This window comes from Tympanuchus pallidicinctus, unplaced genomic scaffold, assembly GCF_026119805.1.
Source record: "Tympanuchus pallidicinctus isolate F22 unplaced genomic scaffold, pur_lepc_1.0 scaffold5, whole genome shotgun sequence".
Lineage (NCBI taxonomy): Eukaryota > Metazoa > Chordata > Aves > Galliformes > Phasianidae > Tympanuchus > Tympanuchus pallidicinctus.
The window spans coordinates 53298299-53319003 of NW_026294769.1; the positions used below are offsets into that span (position 1 = coordinate 53298299).

Here is a 20705-nt window from a genome sequence, read left to right on the forward strand (position 1 = left end):
GAAGTCCTTGACAGTTCCTTCGTACCACCCACCATCTCAAGACCCAGTCCAAACTGCACAGAAGTCCACGTTCAGACTGAATCCAGTCACACTATCATCTCTTTTTGTTGGCCAAAATAAGTGCTAATATTATATAAGTCTTTAAAAACAACATATCCTTCACAAAAAAGGAAGTCAAGGTTCATTTGCTTGTTTTATAGTTCTTATTACTGCAACATATTAAAATAGCAAGCTAAATTTCAAGAAATAATTAGAAGTTATGCACAGAATTTATGGGTGCAGGAGAAATCATGTAGCTCCCTGCTTCTGCTGAAAATGAGGGTGAAAAATGTCCCCCCTCAGACAATTCTAAATGAATGAGCAGAATTTTTTAATTACGGAGATGGAAACGTGTCTTCCATTGTACCGGAGCAAGAGGGGAGAGATAAAAAACTAGAACTGCACTAAAATAAAGCTTACTTCTGAAGTGAGCTGTAGCTATGGTAACCTTCATTCACAGTATTTAATGGGGAGGACAGAAAGATGGTGCTCTCGGCGAGCCTGAAGAAATTATCTACAGCACTGGCTGACAAATGTTCCAAAGACATGAACTTCCACAAAAATTAAATCGGTAAGAAGTTTAAATTTGCATAAACATAAATTTGCACTTGAGATTACCTCTGTATTCCCTGATTACATTGCCTACAGGACACATCTTCACCAAACAGCCAGGCATTATGAGAAATGTGTTTCAAGACGACCAGCAAAGGAAAAAGAAAAAAAAAAGCGAATTCCAAAATTCAGTGTTAACATAAATCTTAGTAGAATGTGCTGTGATTGTGCAGCTAGTGTTAAAAGCTGGCATTGTTACCAGCAGTAATGATTTCAGATTTCCTTGACTGTACAAAAGCTAGAGGTGGCACTGAGCCAGATTCTCCTCTCACTCCATGTTTTTCCTCTCCACATCCAACTTCTGATGCCAGGAGGCAGCTTCCCTTGCCAGCTGCTGCCACACACGTAGACAACAATTGTTTTGCTCTGCTTCATAGGGTGGCCTTCGTCCTGCTCATTTCTGATGAGGTCACGTTTTGGAGTGCCCACCACAGCAGCAAGATGTCACAACAGTGGTGGCACCCAAGGTTGGGACCAACTACAACATGAGCTACATGGCCAGTCCTGCCCCGCTGCTCAGACACGGAGATGAGCTGGTGGGGGCAGCTCCCAGAGAGAACTATTTCTGAAAGGCTCCCAAACTCAGCAGATGGTGGGAGCTACCTCGCCAGGGAGGGAAAATAGGGATTAGAAGTAATTTGTGCAATTCAGCAAGCCTTTGCATCGGGGTGGGCTCTCTACAGGAGAGAGGCTTTTAACAGCTGCAGGCAGCTGGTCCAGAAAGTGGCTGTAGCTGAAAGACGATAAAGCAAAAGGAAGAAAAATAATAGTTTTCAAAAATCAAAACTCTTTATCTATTTGAAGCTGTCTGGTTTAGGCAGCCACTGAGTGTACTTTCACTTGCTGCTTATCAGCTTTCAGAAGAAGAGAAAGAACGCTGCGGATGCTTTGATGTTCACTATACCAATGCATGGCGTGGAACAGCAGCAGAGTGACAGTCTCCTTAACCAGTTAGCCCCACAGGATTGACTAGCGGTGCTTGGATGCAAGAAAGAAGGATTTCTACTCCTCAGGGATGGGTGGCAGGGCTCTTATCACTGTTATTCTCCACAGTGTAACAGCAGTGCCCTTGTGGGGCCAGAGTCACGGCTTCCCAGCACCTCATCTGATGAATTGGCCTTGGCTGGAAGGCCAAACAGCCTTAGACACGGTCACAAAACCTGAGGAAGAGGTCCAAAAGGCTCCTGACAGCACTGTGATTGCTGCAGGCATGCTCAGAGCCTGCAAACATGAGGGTCTGGTGCTGTGGCCTTAAGGAACAGTCTTAAGGAACAGCCCTGCAGAGTTGGAAGATACTACAGTCCCTTATCCCTTAGTTGAGATTTCCTCATTTCATGTACAACATCACTGCTCACAGGTGGGTTGGCACTGCTGGTTACAAGCATGCGGGGTCATGCAGCATTTGAGACCAGGAGGTAAGGCTGTTTTCACAGGTCATCCTTAAGCATTTAAACCCAGCCCTCTTTATCTATTTTTTTCTTTTGGAGGAAGCAAAACATTTGAAAACTTTTCTTTCCTGACACGATCGGAATGTTTGGGTGTGAGCCTTGCTTTGTGGCAAGCCCCGTGCCTGCAAGCACAGGCTGGGCACGGGGAGCCCACACTGTGGGCACATGGCAGCCCAAATAAATCGCAGGCTGGAAGCGGTTCAGAGTTGTCGACAACGAGGATTTGCTAATCAGAGCCCCGCGTGGCTGAAGGACGCAGCGCACTGACCTTTCCGACGGCCCTGGGAATGTCGCAGCAGCCTGAAATGACTTCCTAGAGCCGTTGCTGCTGCTCAAGTCAGGGAAGGCTCTTTGCCAGCGCTGTGTCTCTGCACAAAGCACCTTTTTCATATGTGCTTTTCAGAGAGAAGGATTTATCTCTGATTCAACAGGGCATTCAGATACCATTTCCAGATTGCCACAGTGGCTTCATTCAGTTACACGGGCTTCAAATTAAAAGTTAATGAAAACTAACACGCTTCTCATTTCTCCTGAGGAGAGAAACGCTCTCCCACTTAGATGGCTGAGGAAATTAAGTGAGAAGAAAACTCCTCCCTGTTTGACAAAGGGTGTGGGATCTCAGAGCTGACTGCACATTCCTACAGCAGTATCATTGCTGTCATTTTGAATTAGAAGTGCTCATTTTCCAAGGGTGCGTTATAACAGCCTCCTACAATCGATGTGCGTGCAAGTAAAGTATCATTAGGTCTGATGGGCACCCTTTGTCTTCTCAGGAAATGATTAAACGGTGTCCTCAAAAAGATGACAGTTGGGGAGTAGTAGAAATTACAGACTCATGTTTGGCACGGAGCGTCGCATTCACAGCTGTACTGAGTGCCTGCCAGGAGCCATCTGCCTACAGAACATGCCGTCTTCTAGTTGCTCGACCTGAGATAGTTCAAGAGGGTAACAGCAGTGGGAGAGAAGAGAACAGGCTTTCTTTGTGCAGATCTCTTTTGCTTGGTTTTATAGCTCTCTGGAGGAAAGTGAGTTTGTTGCCAATTTCCAAGTGATGGCAGGTTCAAGCAGTGCTTTCTAGATTAACCCAAGGCATTGCTTTTTGACCCTGGGTAAGGTTTTTCTTCATTATCAACGTGCTAGAAAGATATAAACCTTTCAGTTATATATTCTACCTGCTGAGATGTGCAAACATACAATAGCAAATCTTGAATTTAGGAAAATCAACAGTTTTTGTTTGTATGTTTGTTTTTTGTTATCATCTCTTAAGGCTCGGTAGCCCCTGGTCTCCTTTTCACCACTCCCTCTTTATGGCCAGTCCTGTGTGATCCTAGCAATCACCCCTAGTTGTGTTTCTGGCACCGGTTACACTGCAGCAAACTTTACACAGTCCCTCAATTTAACAAGACACGTACAAAGTTCTTGTTTTTCTGAGCACTGCAAAAAACATCCAGGCAAACAGCAAGAGCCTACCTATGCTCACATTCAAGCCCTTTCCAGGAAGCCCTTTGCCCTACTGTTCCCTTTTTTCTGTCGTTTTTAGTGAGATGTCCCTGAATTCACTTTGCCCTTTCATTTTTATGGTGGTTCGTTGTTGTTGTTTTGTCCCTTTTTTTTCTCTTACATGCATATTTGTGATTCATATTTATGGCTTAACCACCTTCTGTCTGTGCCATCTACCAGCACACTGTAGAACCAATCTGCACGGGATTTACTATTGCCTAATTTTATATCAGATCCTGCTCCCTTGGCTCTGGTGCATGTTCTTCCCTGCTGGTGCCTGCTGAGCCATCTGTGGAGCCATGCCCTCAGCTGCTCTGTGTGAAACAGTCCAAGCTTGAAAGTATTTTTTGGCCATACTTTAAATATGGGCAGACACTGGGGTTAGCACTCTGGCACTGGTGGTGACTTGGAGGGCCAGGGTGGGAACATGAAGGAGGATACAAGGAAGAGCTTCCTATGGATGAGGTACAGCTGGATGGCATAAAGCAGGCAGACCACAGAGTGAACAGAAACCTGCCCAAAGGACTTCTGTTCTCTGGTTTTGTGCCTTTTACCAGCACTGCTATGACTAAGCCAGATTACCCATGAGCGTAGTGACACAGTGGTCACTGCAAGCAAGTTGACCATTGGGTGGAACGAAACACTCAAGTACACACCTCGATTGTGGACCTCATGTTTGCTGTTGAGAACAAACAGTAAGGGTTAGTAATTATTGTGAGCACTGAAAATGAATAAGCACTGATACTGCCTATGATGGAAATATTTGTGAATGAACTTGTTTTCTGAAGACTGAAAGTAATTTTTTTATTCACTGTCTGATGTATATTTACATAATGCATACATACAAAATGATACAGCAATGCATATAAAAGAAACAGGAATACTGTGACAGTGCAGTTTGTTAAGGAAGCAGTAACACTGACTTCAGGTCCAGCAGCCCTTGATAACCAGCGCTGTAATTTAAAACGTAAATGCTTTTCTGAGCTCATCTATTCTAAGCTGGATAGAGCCCAGCATGTTTCAGTTTTTAAATAACTCATTCCCATGACCTTTGCAACTCACTAACTTACACAACAGTGCAAAAAAGAGGCCCATACACATGACTCAGGCTGCCTTAGGGTTGCTGAAATTTAAGAAGGCAGCCTACATAGCATAATCACAAGCAAAAAGAAAATGAAAGACTGATTATATAACATCCAGTCAAATTGAACAAATCTCTGCAGTCATACAAAGCTGTGGGCTGCAGAGATGCACCCAAAGCTCAAAGAAGTTTGAATGAAACAGCCTGCTGCGGTTGTTCTTTAGCCTTGGTGCTTTGTATTGGAGCTAGTAGGAGAAATAATCTTTCCTCCCAAAATACACCGTACCAGACGCCTTACTGAATGTCTTTCTGATGCTTCTGGATCTTTCTGGAGCATCCTCACAGGCACAGTCCATCCATGGGGAAATCTGTCATTTTGCACCACTTCCCTGAACGCTGCCACCAGGGCATCACTGATCTGTGCAGCTGAATAGTCAGGTTATTTGGAGTTCCAAAATAAATCCAGTACTGGGCTGGAATCTTGTGGCACAGAGGTGCCAGTCTGTGGCAAAACAACAGCTGGGATTCCTAAGTGACCTTCTGAAAAACTCCTGAGGACAAGAACAGCACTCTGAAAGCAAGCCTGGTGGAAATAGTCACAGTCCAGCTTTATTTTACAATTAAAATCTTGCTCAGCAGCATAGCTTTGTTCTGCTGAGATCAACAGGATCTCTCAGAGCTGATCATCTCCAGTTCCTCAACACCATAAAGAAGTTCAGAGTTCTCTTCTATGGCAAGGTTTTGCTCCTTCTACCAGTTCCTAACTTAGTGCGGAACAGCCCAGTGGCAAACACTTAGAGAATCATAGAATCATGAAGGTTGGAAAAGACTAAGATCACCTAGCCCAACCATCGTCTCACCACCACGTGCACTAAGCATGTCCCTCAGTGCTACATTTACACGTTTCTTGAATGTCTCCAGGGACAGTGACTCCAGCACTTCCCTGGGCAGCCTGTGCCAATGCCTCACCACTCTTTCTGAGAAGAAATTTTTCCTGATATCCAACCTGAACCTCCTGTGATGCAACTTAAAGTCATTATCCCTTATCCTGTCACTGGTCAGAGAGGAGGTCGACCCTCACTTCACCACAACCTCCCTTCAGGCAATTGTAAAGAACAATAATGTTTCCCTGAACCTCCTTTTGTGCAGACTGAACAATCCCAGTTCCCTCAGCCACTCCCCATGTTCCAGGTCCCTCACCAGCTTCATTGCCTTTTTTTGACACGCCACAGTGCCTCAATGTCTTTCTTGTAGTGAGAGGCCCAAACCTGCACACAGTACTCAAGGTGCGGCCTCACCAGCACTGAGTACAGAGAGAGGATCACCTCTCCAGTCCTGCTGACAATACAAGCCAGGATGCCACTGGCCTTCCTGGCCACCTGGTCACACTGCTGACTCATGTTCAGCTGGCTGTCAATTAACACCCCCAGATCCTTTTCCTCCACGCAGCTTATCAGCCACTCTGCCCCAAGCCTGCAGTACTGCATGAGATTGTTGTGACCAAAATGCAGGATCCAGCAGTTGATCTTGTTGAAGCTCATACAATTGGCCTCAGCCCATTTATCCAGCCTACCTTCCTGGCCTTTCTAGGCAGGTCAACACAATTTGGTGTCCTCTGCAAACTTACTGAGAGTGCACTCAATACCTTCATTCAGAACTCAATCCCCTCGTCCAGTTCCCTTTAACTGGAAAACACTGGTACAATTTTTACCTTCTGTCCAGACTTACTGTTTTTCCAGGAGGCTATTCTGACTGTGTGACCACAGGTCAGCTGAGGTGAGGGTAATCCTTACTCCAGCAACGAAGACTGGTCTCTGACACACAAGAATCTGCCACTCCTTGACTGAGGACCGTGACCAGGGCTCTGTGACCTTCTGCTGACAGTACTTCACCTGGAAGAACTGAGTAATTTACTGGATCTAGCCTTACAACTTCAGATCTTTTTAAATGTTTTTATTAGTTAGACTATATTGTCAGATATTTGTCTGTGGCTTGACCTAAGCTAATCCTTTCCACAGCCAACAGCAAAGTATTTTCTCTGTTTTGTGCAGCACACTGTCCAGGGACAAGCAGACAAGCCAAGCAGAAGGTAAGAGGATGAAACAAACACATCTTTGGTTTGTTGTTTAAAAACAAATACAAACTAAACATACGGTATAAAACAATCAGTAAATATTTATGTAGGTGGGTTGTGACTGAGACAGTGACTCTATTTATCAAGAAAAACAGTAACCTAACTCATCTTTCCTCTAATGAAAAAAAAGAACAAATGCTTCTATTTTTGCATCACATACAAATTTTAAATTCCAAAGGATAGAGCTGGATGTTATTTTCCCAGTGTTTAGGCAAGGACAAACTGCAGGAAAGTGTGAAAGTGCTCTCTTTTGTCTGGTGGTCTTTCTAACCTTCCCTGTTAGACGAGGAAATGTGAAGTGTAACCCAGGGCCCTAAGACATCTTAGAGAGTAGTTCAGAGTCTGCTCCTGGTTCTAAATCTGAGCAACTGATTTAATTTCCAGTGCTACTTCCCACTCCAAAGTACACTTTAGCGCCAAGAAGATTGCAGTCATTGAAGCAGATTGCTTTTCTCATCGCCGGGGAAGTTACTGCTCTTTAACGTTCATATTTGCCTAGTGAGATCTAAAATCAGACGGCTGTTTCTACCCACCATCACTGGCTTGCTGTCTCTTGACTGCAGTGATCTTAAGCATCTTCAATTTTAGTCTCTGAAAGAAAAATCTTTAATTTCAGAAATACTGGGGATGATAGAATGAAACTGGGATATCATTGTTCTAGCAGTCTCAGATAACAAATGTTTCATCTGTTGCTAAATGTGAGCTATTTTCCTTCTGGCAAAATTCAGGCAGATTCCCCTCCCCTCCCAGACTTCATCTCCACTATTTCCCCCCGAGAATCTGCTGCACAGCAGCCACCATAACTGTAAATGCTCATGCTTTTTTAAATGGCTGTAGCAAATCTGTAAAAATGCACACAACAACAGCTGGAAAAGGAATCTGCCCCTTCAGAGCCAAGATAATTCTTGGAGCCAACAGATTTCTTCCACGTAGAACAGATAGTGATGACAACTTCAGTATCATTCTTGAATCTTGCAAAAAAGACTTTTCCACTAACAATTCAGTATAGTATATTCTTTATCAAGTTGCCAGAATGCTGGATTCCTCAAATTGGATAACAAATCCTGGAAGATCTACTCAGAGGAAGTACATAAGCTAGTGCACAACACCTATCAAATGCACGAAATGCATTTAATTACATGCTAATTAGATTTGAGGAGTACAATATGACAGTGAGAAGAAGCCTTGAAAGGGCAACAGTCAGCAGACTCATTCTGAGCAAGGAAAGCTTTGTTTAAAGAAAAGAAACCCCCTTCACACCAAAAGTGGGAAAGCATGAGACTTGGGGTTCAGGAAGGCTGCAGTCTGCCCTCAGAGATGTGCTCAACTGGAAAGGCCACGATCCCAAACAGCCTCACTGAGCTGTGAAGTTGGCTTTGAGTAGGGAGTGGGGCTGTGCGACCTCCTGAGGTCCCATCTAGATTGTTCTCTGACTCTGGGATGCTGCATCCCAGCTGTTCTCAAAAAAACAAAAAGCTGCCAGACGCACGGCTTCATTTTGGAAAGGAACTAAAAGTGAAGATACAAAGCCTCCAAGGAGACAAAATAAATCAAACTATCTTTGGGTCCCACAGTGACAGCAAAATGCCCCCTGGGAGCAACTTCCTCTGCAGTTCCCCATTAGCTTCCCCACACTTGTATCAAAAAAGACAGCAGGGAAAGAGGAGCTGTCTCTATGACACTCCTGCAGAAGGTGGCTCAGTGCTGCTGCTTGACTCTCAGGTTGACATTCTTAAGAGATGTTTTTAAAACATCACCTTTTGCAGCACTTCAGAAACTTCAGAAAGCCAAATCCAGCTGTGTTGGAGGAATGCAGTAGGGTGACTGCACCATACACAGCAAACACTCCCTAAGAGGGCAGTAGAATACATGAATGTGCAACCTAAGCCTTTCTTTGAAGCAAGACTGAATGAAGATCACAAGCCATCACTGCTTGCAGGTATTCTGTCTGCTTTGAGTGCTGATTACAAACTTATTTTTTGCCATGTAATGCTCCTGATTTTTGTTAAAAATAAATCCTGGATCAGATTTACATTACTATCATTGCTTCTGCAGTGCTTTCAGGGAAGGTGACAAGGTAAGTTCGGCCTTGTCCTATTCCTCCCATTTATTCAGTGCATGCCATAATTCTCTCCCTTGTTTTCCCCCTTATTAGGCTTTTCTTCTGGCATTCAAAACTTGTATGACTCTTCTTTTATGCTCCCGGTTGGTAAGGCAGCATGCCAGCTGGGAGTGTTTGATCTGTGCATACAACTTTGAGCCAGCTGTCATAGGTGACTGCTCTTTTCACCAGGCTCAGGAGCAAAACAGCATTTTGGGAACACCGTGGGCAGAGATACTGTAAAAATGTTAACAAGTCTAGGGACATAAAATCAATGGAGGAATTACTCTCTGTTCCTGGACCTGCTTTCAGTAAAACTGAGCTGATAAAATACTTACTCATTGGGCACAAAAACTTGCTTAAACTAGGAAGTTATTATAAGCATTGTATTTAAAACAAAAATGCATTCCAATGACCTGTAATGCAGATTTCAGTGGAAAGCTTGTGAAGAAAGCTTGAGAGTAACTGCTGCAGCACTTAAGCTGCAGTGAAATACACAGCTCTATTGATCCTGCAGTGCAGAATTACCCACTGTTGGCCACAGACAAAGCAAACAAGAAATGATGTGTGTTGTTAAACTCACATGGTAAACCTTTCAGGGTGAGATTTCACAGTTTTGGGAGTAGCTACAAGCAATTGCTTTTCTATCAACACTTGATGTAAATATGAAACAGTGAACAATCTGCTTTTATACTCACATTTTCTTTAAAATCAGCAAAATGGACAGTTGCTCAAAGTGCATGAAAAGGTTTTAGCAGCACCAATGTGAAGGAAAAAAGAAACCACATAACTTTCCAGTCAGCCTGCAACACGTAGCTCCTGGCGCACCAGCTCACTCATATCAGTTTAGGACCAAAATGTCAGCCAAGTTTTACTATTTCATCCTTCATTTGTGGGATTGACTTGAGGCTAAAGCCAAATTCTCACACAGTATTTTAAAATTCAAGTTTTATTGTATTTTATTTTATTTTTAATATCTGTGCTATGAGCAGGGTATAAGATAGGGAGCCACAGACCCAGTATCAGCTCTTTTAGCCTTAAAGCAGGAAAAAAAAAGAAAAAAACAAGGGGGGGATTGATAAGATAAACAGGGTGGCTACAACACTAGCCGTGCAATTTCACAGCATGTTATGGGGAATTGAACTAATGGTCACAAGATGTTCTGAAGACCAAGACTGCCACATGCTAATTAATTTGAGAGTTTTTTTCCTCCATAGACAACTATAGGAAGAGACTTCTTCAGATACGAAACAGGAATCCACCCTCCAAAAACCATATTGGGAATAGGAGGCAATCAGTTGTGACTTCATCCCAATCTATTTCTGCATGCCTACTCATCAGCTATCACTTAAACAGACCCAGGCATGGGTCTATCTTCCCACAGCCTTATACCTTCTGATGGAGAAAGAAGATGCCTTAATTGTACCTTCTTACACAGTCTTTAGGAACATTTCTAATCTCAGATGCTTCATAGTCACTCTTGCTGCAAGTAGAAAATTATGTAAATGGTGGCTGTTACAGTATTCTGCCAATCTATTTCTATCCATGTGCTACTGTTAAAAAATTACTCATCTTCCATTGCATACAGTGAAATATTTTATGTACAGTGGTGCCTGTCATATATGCTTAACTTGCTTTTCATTCCAAAACGTGGTGCAAAGAGAAAATTATGTGCATTTCTAGAGAAATAAATATCAAAAAAGTCACTCCGAACATCAATCAATGAGAATTTGAATATTCTGTACTTTCAACTGCTGCTGTGGGAGAGGTGTATATTGAAGGATGGCACAGCTGATGTCTTCTCAGCTGGTTTCCACACACGGGGTCATCAGGCAGTACTTCCCACTTTCCTGTATCCCAGATATGCCTTTTGAGTCTTCTGGGAAATAAGCACAGACATTTTCCTTTGTTTTCTCTGCTCATTTCACCACACATCTGTAAACAACCTAACGTTGTTGGGTAAAGACATAAATATGGTAAAAGACCTAGGTTTTGTTATAGCCATGAATGGAATGCTGGTTGCAGTACCTCACAGGTGAATGTCTGCTGCCAGCACCACAGCAAAGCGGGCATCCTGGCCACACGATGATTAAAAAGCCATGAGAGCACATGCATCTGTAAGCAGAGAAGACAAAGGAAATCTAAACCTTGTTGAATTTATGTACTTTCTGCATTCCGAAATCATGGAATAGCTTGGGTTGGAAAAGACTTTAAAGATAGTCTAGCTCCAACCCTCTGCTGTGAAAAATGCGTACAACGAAGGCTTGCTCAAAGCATCGTGAAGCTTATGCAAAAGTGAACGCTGACTCAGAGATGTGGAACGCGGATAGGTTTGGATGTAACACACAGGAGGCCGCAGCTCCCTTCCGGGCAGGGCCGCGTGCCCCAGCAGCCTCCACAGCCCTAGTGTTCCCCAGCATAAGGCAGAGGACCACAGCCTGAGGTCCGGATTTGGGCTGGTGATGACAAAACTGCGGAGCGTTTTGGGGAGACGGAAAGCCCTTTCCCGGGGTGAGGGCACGGCTCCGCCACAACCACCATGCCCACACCATGCCCACACCGCGTCCACACCATGCCCACACCATGCCCACACCGCGCCCCGCTGCCGCCCGCCCCTCAGCGGGGCGTGGCCTCGCCTCACGCACGGCGCGGGTGAGAGAGGGAGGGGGCGGCGCTGCGCCACCGTCGCGTTCGCGCCTTCCCGCCCCTGCGCGCGCGCAACGCCCCGTTCTTCTTCCTCCCCGCTCTGCGCTCCCTCAGCCGCCGCCGAACCTCCGCGTCACGTGACCTCCTTGCCCTCCGCGGCAGCCAATGGGATGTGCGTCGCGGGCGGCAGGGCCTTTATAAGGCGGCGCGCAACACAGCGGCCGCGGCATTGAAGTGGTGGTGGCGGGGGGTGTGCTCGTCCGGCAGGGCGGTTCCCGCAGTCGCTTCCCGGGGTGCCCGGGCTGAGGATCTCAGGAAGGGGCCAGGTCTGTGTCTGCGCGGGAGGAAGGAGGGGCTCCTCGGAGGGTTGCGGCAGGGAGGAAGGGGGCTTGAAGGGGCGGCCATGTCGCGCCCGCGCGGCGCCTCGGGGGGTAGCGGTCTCCGCCGCGGCGACGCCCAGCGCTGGCGGGGCGGGGCAGGCAGGGAGCGGCGTCTCGCCCCCGCCGGAAGGAGAGCGGAGCCCGGCGGGCGGGGTGAGGGATCTGTGTGTCCGCAGTCCGGCTGCGTATGTGCGTGCCTCCTCTCTGCGCCCCTCCGCAGCGCCGGAGCTGTCTGTCTGTCTGTCCGTCCGTCCTCTCTAACGAACTCTCTGCCTTGCTTCTCCCCCCCTTCCCCCGGGCTTCTGCTTTGTGGATGTTGGCGGCTTCTTGTTGTGACAGGAGAATGTGTGTGTGCCCCGGGCCCAGGCGCATCGGTACGTATCTCGCAGCGGGGCTCGCGGGGGGCGGAGGGGCCGGGCGGGGCGGAGGGCCGAGCCCCGGCACGAGGGAGGGCTCAGCGCTCCTGGCCTGTGTTCCTTCTACCCCGTGTCGCCAGCGTTGTCAGGTGCCCGAAAGCCACCGGTGTCGTTGCACAGCTCATGCGGGTGCTGGAGAAGCCTGTCGGTGGCATCAAGTGTCCTTAGCGTTGTATAGCCATAATGCTTCGCCTTAAAGCAAGGAATTGTGTGTTTGTTTCATCAGGGTAGCACTACTGAGTCCTTAAATTACCCAACTCTTTATTTACGGTGCTTGTGTATTTGTCCTCTCTTCTAATATTGAAGAGGCTTTTAAGACTGCTGTGATACTAATCAGCTGACAGATGTTGACTAGGTAGTAAAGATTTTTATCTAACATCCTTTTTGTGTTCTTTCATCTCTTGATCAGCTGTAATTAGCAAGGGGATTTGAAGTACTGGAAGGGTACTGCAGTGGTTAGATTTAGAGGCATCCATGTTGCAGGGATAAATGAGAGAGACTTGGAATGATTTCAGTTGATGTTGGCAGACTTGGAATTTCTCTTCGACTTGATCAGCAGGACTTAAATCTGCTATGCAAAACAAGTTGACGGCTTAAAGTGACAGAGAGTTGCTGTGAGGGAATGTAAGAGATAGAAGATTGGAGGCTGCATCCTTATGCATCTCCAGTAATATTTATAGAATCATAGAATCACAAGCTTGGAAATGACCTGCAAGATCATCCAGTCCAACCGTTACCATTGCTGCCACAAACTAAACCATATCTCATAGCTCCTAATCCAGGCGCCTCTTGAACACTGCCATGGACGGCAACTCCACCACCTCCCTGGGCAGCCATTCCAGTCCTTGATCACTATCTGAGAGAAAAAGTTTTTCCTTATGTCTCATCAAAACCTTTTCTGGTACAACTTGTAGCCAGTTTCCTCAGGTCCTGTTTGTTGCCTGGGAGAAGAGGCCAAACCCCTCCTCATCACAACCTCCCTTCGGGAAGTTGTAGAGTGCAATGAGGTCTCCCCTGAGCCTCCTTTTCTCCAGACTAAATAATTCCAGCACCCTCAGACACTCCTCATAAGATTTGTAGAAGATTTGTAAAGAATCATAAAGTCCTTAAAGTTGTAAGAGACTTCTGAACGCCATCTAGTCCAGCTCCCCTGTAGTGAATCCACAGCTAGATCAGGTTGCCTAATTACTAAATTAATAACTAAAAATCAGCAAAGTGAATTCTGTTCCTGAAGAGCCACTCTTAACAACAGTATGTTTGCAGTTTTTCTTCATCACGGGTTGACAGTGAAGCTGTCAGAACAGTTGTGGAAACATCCATTTGTCATCCCTGAACAGGAATATGTAATGGGCAGGGGAGCTTGGTTCAGCAGGAGTCAAGCAGGAGACCAGTGTGAAATCCAAGGTACTACTGTAGAGTTGACACACCAGTAAGTTGCTGAGGTTCACATTCTGTAAGCAAAGTTGTGTGTATTTCTTCATATGGTATTTAAAAGCAACAACTGTTACCAAAATAGCTGCTTTATAATTAGAAGGCAGTAATCGACCTTAAAAATTTGTATTGCACTTCACTTCTGTCATGCTGTATGCATGTGAAGCCTGGGCTAGAGAAATATACTTTCTGGGAAGCAAATGATTAGCATAAATTTAGTACGCATTTGGAAGTTCAAGCCAGAGCATAGGGAGAGTTGGCAGTAGTGCAGCCAAAGCTCTCCCTGGTAGCTGAACAACAGAAAACTGGCAAGTCAGGCGTCTTAGCTGTCAATAGGAGACGTGGGATAGGTCAGTGGAAAATCTTCTGTCACTACAAGTCAAGACTGATAAACACTGGTTTGTAAGGGGTGAAGATATTGTGCTAGAAGGCCTCCAGAGTAGTAGACAGTGTTATTTTAACTGATTTTCAGCACTTTACATACTTTGTATTAGAGAAGCAGGATTCTCTTAGAATTGTCTTAGAGCATCATCACTTGCTTTCTTACAACACAAAGAATGGAGTATATTCCTCTGTTTCTGGATACTTCTTGGCTGATTATCTGAATCCTGTGACAGAATCTGTGAAAAGCATGGAGGAGCAGTGATGGAGCTAGTGCTTAAGAATAAGAATTTAAGTTGTGGATGCCCAGTCCCTGGAGGCATTCAGGGCTAGGCTGATGTGGCTCTGGGCAGCTTGGTCTGGTGGTTGGCAACCCTGCACATAGCAGGGGGTTTGAAACTGGATGATCTTTGAGGTCCTTTTCAACCCAGGCCATTCTATGATTCTGTGAAGAATAATGCTTAGGACTCCAGGGAGCCTTGTATATTATGATTTGTCATGATCCTTTCTAGGAAGAAGTTGAAGCTTCATCATGAAAGATGGAAAAAAGTAAATGGCCATTAGCTGTACACTTCCCACAAAAGAGTGTAATTCCCTTTTCTTTGCCCTGTGGAATTGCTTTTCTTAAGTATGGTGTTGTAAGAGTCTTCCTGAGAATGAAACATAATGGAGAAGATTTAGGCGGTGCTTGCACAGACGTTGTAACTGGGAATGTAAATGGAGATAAGGAATGTGATGTTAGAGTACTCTGTTGTCAGAGGAGTGAAAACTTAAATGAAAAATTTAGGTTTAGGTTTAGGAAAAAGTACTAATATTTTTCTTGAGTACTTGGATTTTGATGTAGCTTTGATTTATTGCACATGGCTCTCTTCTATTGATGAAGGAGAACACAGCTTGTGTAGTTCTTCAGCTTTAAATTATAATCTTTCAGACTTATTGGGATAGATGAGCTGTTGGTAACAGAGATGTTCTCTGCCACTTTTATCCGATAAGCCAGAAAATTGTTGCCTAGACTCCTGTGGCTATTTGTAGATATACACATGGTGTATATGTTCACAAGTGTGATGAAATTCTGTGTGTGAAAGGGGGAGAAGAAACATCCTGCTAGAAACAACCTGCTGCTGGCTTCTATTTGTCTGAGATCTACTGTTTATGACTTACTGCTTGCATTTTATCACCTAAAATGTATTTTTAAAACCACTTGTCTGTTATCTCAGTTGTTTTGGAATCTTTGTTAGACACATTATCTCTTCAGCCTTACAGAAAGACTATTTTCTTCCTGTCACATCTGGTTCTGTCAGCTGGAATCTCAGGATCAGTAGGAAGAGAAATCTCCGTAAAATATTTGCAGAGTGTAGCACAGCTATAGCATGTTGTATGCTAACTGTTGCTTTAACTTGCATGTGAAACTGTTTTCTGTCTGGATTTTGTTTCCACTGCCCTCCTACTATTTGAGTGGTTGTAAAAGCTACCATATCTATGCTGAAGTTCAAAGTATGGTAGCTTTGTTCTAGTCCAACACACTGCATATAAACAAATGCCTCTTCCTCTTCTGTTCCCAGACATACTAAATCTGTGTACTTCATATTATGAGGAACTTTGTTCAGTGACTGTAGGTGCTTTAACAGAGACTTCTGGGAGAAATCTGTTAGCTGTCTCTCTAAATGCAGTTGTTCTCTTGCCTTTCAGCAATTCCAGTCCGAAGCTCCAGGCTGCCACTGTTATCTGATGCCATGCCAGCACCAACTCATCTGTTCCCATTGATTCGTAACTGTGAGATTAGCAGAATATGCAGTACTATGTGCTACTGCCACCATAAACATCTGTGTTGTTTATCGTCTCATTTTGCTCACGGTCACTTCAGATATGCACCTCAGAAGAAATTTGCAGCACTCTATAGGCCAAAGGAGAACTTCTATCAGTTTATTCACGCGAGGGATTATGCTTCTACACCACAGAGGTTTTACCTCACTCCTCCGCAGGTCAACAGCATTCTGAAGGCAAATGAATACAGTTTTAAAGTCCCAGAGTTTGATGGTAAAAATGTAAGTTCTGTCCTTGGCTTTGACAGCAACCAGTTGCCTGCTAATGCTCCAATAGAAGACCGGAGGAGTGCTGCCACTTGCTTACAGACAAGAGGGATGCTTCTGGGTGTGTTTGATGGCCATGCAGGTTGTGCTTGTGCTCAAGCTGTCAGTGAAAGACTGTTTTACTACATTGCTGTCTCCTTGTTACCTCATGAGACTTTACTTGAAATAGAAAATGCTGTGGAAAGTGGTAGAGCCCTCTTACCTATTTTACAGTGGCACAAGCACCCCAATGATTACTTCAGCAAAGAAGCTTCCAAGCTTTATTTCAACAGTTTAAGAACTTACTGGCAGGAGCTCATTGATCTCAATAGTGGAGAGACTACAGATGTGAAAGAGGCTTTAGTTAATGCTTTTAAGAGGCTCGATAACGATATTTCTCTGGAAGCTCAAGTAGGAGACCCAAATTCTTTTCTCAACTACTTAGTACTAAGAGTAGCGTTTTCTGGTGCAACGGCCTGTGTAGCCCATGTGGATGGTGTTGACTTGCACGTGGCAAACACAGGAGACAGTAGGGCCATGCTTGGAGTTCAGGAGGAGGATGGATCTTGGTCTGCAGTTAATCTCTCCTATGACCACAATGCGCAAAATGAACGTGAAGTGGAACGTGTGAAAACAGAGCATCCAAAGTCTGAAGAAAAAAGCCTTGTGAAACAAGATCGTCTCTTAGGCCTTCTGATGCCTTTCAGAGCTTTTGGTGACGTGAAGTTTAAGTGGAGTATTGAACTGCAGAAGAGAGTAGTTGAATCGGGCCCAGATCAGCTAAATGACAATGAATATACAAAGTTTATTCCTCCAAATTATCACACTCCACCATACCTCACAGCTGAACCAGAAGTCATACATCACAAGTTAAGGCCACAGGATAAGTTTTTGGTTTTGGCCACGGATGGGCTGTGGGAAACTATGCACAGGCAAGATGTGGCTAGAATTGTTGGGGAGTATCTCACCGGTGTTCACCATCAAGAGCCGATAGCTGTCGGTGGTTATAAGGTAACTCTGGGACAGATGCACGGTCTCTTAACAGAAAGAAGAGCAAAAATCTCTTCAGTTTTTGAAGATCAGAATGCAGCAACTCACCTGATACGCCACGCAGTGGGCAATAACGAGTTTGGCACTGTGGATCACGAGCGGCTGTCCAAGATGCTCAGTCTTCCAGAAGAGCTGGCTCGAATGTATAGAGATGACATCACAATTATCGTGGTGCAGTTCAACTCGCATGTTATAGGTGCATATCAGAATGGGGAACTGTGAATTTTAATGTAGTGAACTACTTACCAAAGCTGTAACAATGGCCAGTATGAGCAGCAGATGGGAAAAAGACAAATTCAATAAGCAAAGAAATTTCTTGCTTGCTAGATTTAATGTATCTATTGTTTCTGCCTTCCCCCAGAGCTCTAAATACAGGAGAAGTGCTATTGACCTAATATAAACTTGAAGAGGATGTCTGGGAAAAGAGGTTTCTGTAATAACTTTGCACTATTGATTTCATGAATGCTGCTAGAACAATGCCTTGAATTTGGCAGATCTGGATGAGGGAGGGAAGGAGGATAAAGGATTAAATATCAAGCATCTGGTTGTTCAAGAAAAAGCCTGTTAACATCTGAAAATATTCACACTCATTTTTTAAGAGTAACAAGGAATATTGTTGCAAGAATTCTCCCTGTAGGAATTCAAAATAAGTGTGGTTACCTGTGAGTATATTCTGTCAGCCTTTTCCTCTGAATAGGAGGATAACCATGTAGTTCTTCAGTGTAACAAAGTTGTCTTGCTCTCATATAGACAATGTCATTCACTTAAGAATATTTGTTTAAGTGTTGACTTTCAATGCAGGTCTAAGCCATAATCAGTACTTGAGATTCTGTTATTGCTTAATTGTATCCTATACACAGTAACTTCTAAGTGTCCGTGCATCAGTTGCTTCTTGGCTTGTAGGTTCTTGCACAACTTGTGGGGCAATAATACATTACAACGTGCAGTAAGATATCAAGTAAAGTTGTGGAGGACCTCGGTGTGAAGAAAGTTTCAGACTCTTTAGAGAGTCAGCGTTGCTGGTCAAGACCATTGTGTTTCCTAAAGGTCATGTTCTTTATGGACTCCATCCCTGTCTGGTGTTTCTTATCTAGGAGGATAAATTTTCACCTGAGAAGATCAGGAAATCATTGCTAACCTCATTGTGGCTTTGTAATTTGCACTCATTTTCTTTGGCTATTTCAAATAGTGACGTATTGGATGTTTTGCACTTGAACACATATTTGTAAGTATGTCAGGTTGAAAACTACAGATTACAAAATGAAGTATGGTTTGTAAGTAGAATTTCAGTTGGGGAAGCCAACTGGCATGCATGTATATGTTTAATGGCTTTTTCTAGCAACTTTATTAGCAGCTTTTTATCTCTGGACAGCTGGTGTATGCATGTTCTTACAGTCCAGAATGTATTATCACAGCAGTCTCTTGGATGAGTCTCTCTGGCTTGTGGTTGAATTTGAACTTACAAGGTAGTGTCCTGGGCTGTAACTTGTGTGCCTAAAGTTGTTGGGCTCATAACTGTAAAAAGTGGGAACTGACAACTAATCTAATGATCATCTTTGCATCTGTTTTAGGTATGTTGCATTGTGTAGCTTACTCTTCAGCTGCCCTTACTTCAAAAACCCAAGTGCTATCTGAAATACCAGTCCCTGATGACTGATAGAACACTTGTAACTTGATTCCTGTGTTCTGGATAAACTCTTAAGCAGTGGTAGGTCAGCATATTTGATTTCATGGAGGTGTTTCAGTTAAAATAACTTCCTAGCCTTCAACACAGCAATTAAACAAACAAGCAAAAAAATTAAAAACCTAGCTTACTTTGAGTAATGTGCCATTTTCCACTAACTAAAAATATTGCCAGTTAAAGCTACTATTACATACAGGATATTTAATACTGACAGTGATCCTGTGCTGTAGTAACATTGGGTCCTCAAATGCAGAAGTGCTGTGTGTACCTAGTGGCCTGCAGCTTTAACATGTCTGCTTATTTACCCAACTTTAAAAAACAAAAACAAAAAAAAACAACTTTGCAATAAGGTTATTGATATCTGAAGTTCACATTGAAGATGTGAACAACCCTTCTTTATTTGAAGGGGAATGGGGAACTCTAAAATGCTTAGACTAGTACTGGCTTTTGACATTGCTTCTATGTTGTCTTCTGGTGACTATCATTAGCTAGGTCAATAGACTTTGTTCTTCTATCATTCAAATACAGTATGTATCTAAGCTGTTACAGTATTTAACTTTCCTACTTTTTTTTTTTTTTTACTGTTAAATCTCTATTACATGTATTGATGTGTTTAACCTATGTTTCTTGATATGGATCTGGGACAAGTCATGGCTGGAAGGACTGACTGTTGGTTCCATGTATAGAACTTTTATTGAGGAGAAGCTGCTTTTTGTAGTAAAGATGCGTATGTATGGGGTCAGACAATAGTATTTATGTGTTGCTTGGAAACTTGCTCAGTATGTATGCAGTGAATAGAAATAGCATAACTGCCTGCTGAACAGGTGATCTGAACAAACATTTTAATAGATTCCAATAAAATGATCAATTATGCAGAAATCTGTCTGTATTTGGTTGATACAGAAAGCAATGGCTGTTTTCCTTAAAGCTTGTGAAACGACTTGGTTCTCAGAAATGCTTTCCATCATCTAGTCACTGTTATGTTAGACCAGATGGCCTAACGAAGCAATGTGCAAATGGAAACAAGCTGGGAACTGGGCTTCAAAGCTTTGAAATGTCACTGTGAGGCTTGAACCCTGTATCAGGCATGCTGGTTCTGCTGCCCCCTGGCAGTGAAGCTTGTATGTTTCCCTGTCAGTATCTCCTGAGTGTTCCTGTATCAGTTTGCCTTGCCTCATCATCCCCTGTGGGGAGAGGGCATTAAAGGCTGCAGATTAAGCAGTCTACAACAGTGTACTGCCTAATCTGTCATCAGTAATTTGTGGACTGTATTCTGTACAGAACAACAAAATGATTTCATACACACAGGTTCAAATGTCCTAAAAATAAGTTGTTAGTAAACTAAATAGGAACATCTTTTATACCATTGGCAGAGGATGTGTTTTGTTGCACTGCAGAAAGTACTGCAAGTGTATGGCTTAACCAAGAAGGATGGCTGAAGTTTGACAACACAAGCTTTCAAGTTCACCTTCAAGCTATCTTTAAATTCTTTATAGATGATTATTAGATGACTTCAACAACTGTTTAACAGTAGTAATCCTAGGTAAGAGGTGAGTGGGAAATCTTCATCGGGTCTGTTTTCAGTTTAAGGTTTTAACTGTGCTACCATTTCTTTTTTTTAAAGAGTACTGCTATGTGTATTATAAAATACTGTCAAAAACAAATGCAGCATGTTGCAGCAGTTACTGTTAGAGCCTTCATGTTCTTAATTTGCATTCTATATGCAGAATTTG

At 43.7% G+C, this 20705-nt stretch overlaps 1 protein-coding gene across 2 annotated transcripts; it reads left to right on the forward strand.

Annotated features, from left to right (window-relative positions):
- Positions 1 to 11755: 11755 nt before the first annotated feature.
- On the forward strand, positions 11756 to 19851 carry PDP1 (pyruvate dehydrogenase phosphatase catalytic subunit 1). 2 transcript variants are annotated; one of them, XM_052703362.1, is made up of 3 exons: positions 11768 to 11887; positions 12281 to 12315; positions 15859 to 19851. In XM_052703362.1, exons 2-3 carry the CDS (start codon positions 12285 to 12287, stop codon positions 17508 to 17510), a joined length of 1683 nt encoding a protein of 560 aa, XP_052559322.1. In that variant the 5' UTR covers positions 11768 to 11887; positions 12281 to 12284; the 3' UTR covers positions 17511 to 19851. The 2 variants fall into 2 exon arrangements, with proteins under 2 accessions (XP_052559323.1, XP_052559322.1); XM_052703363.1 differs by lacking the exon at positions 12281 to 12315 and having other exon boundaries at positions 11756 to 11887.
- Positions 19852 to 20705: the final 854 nt, after the last annotated feature.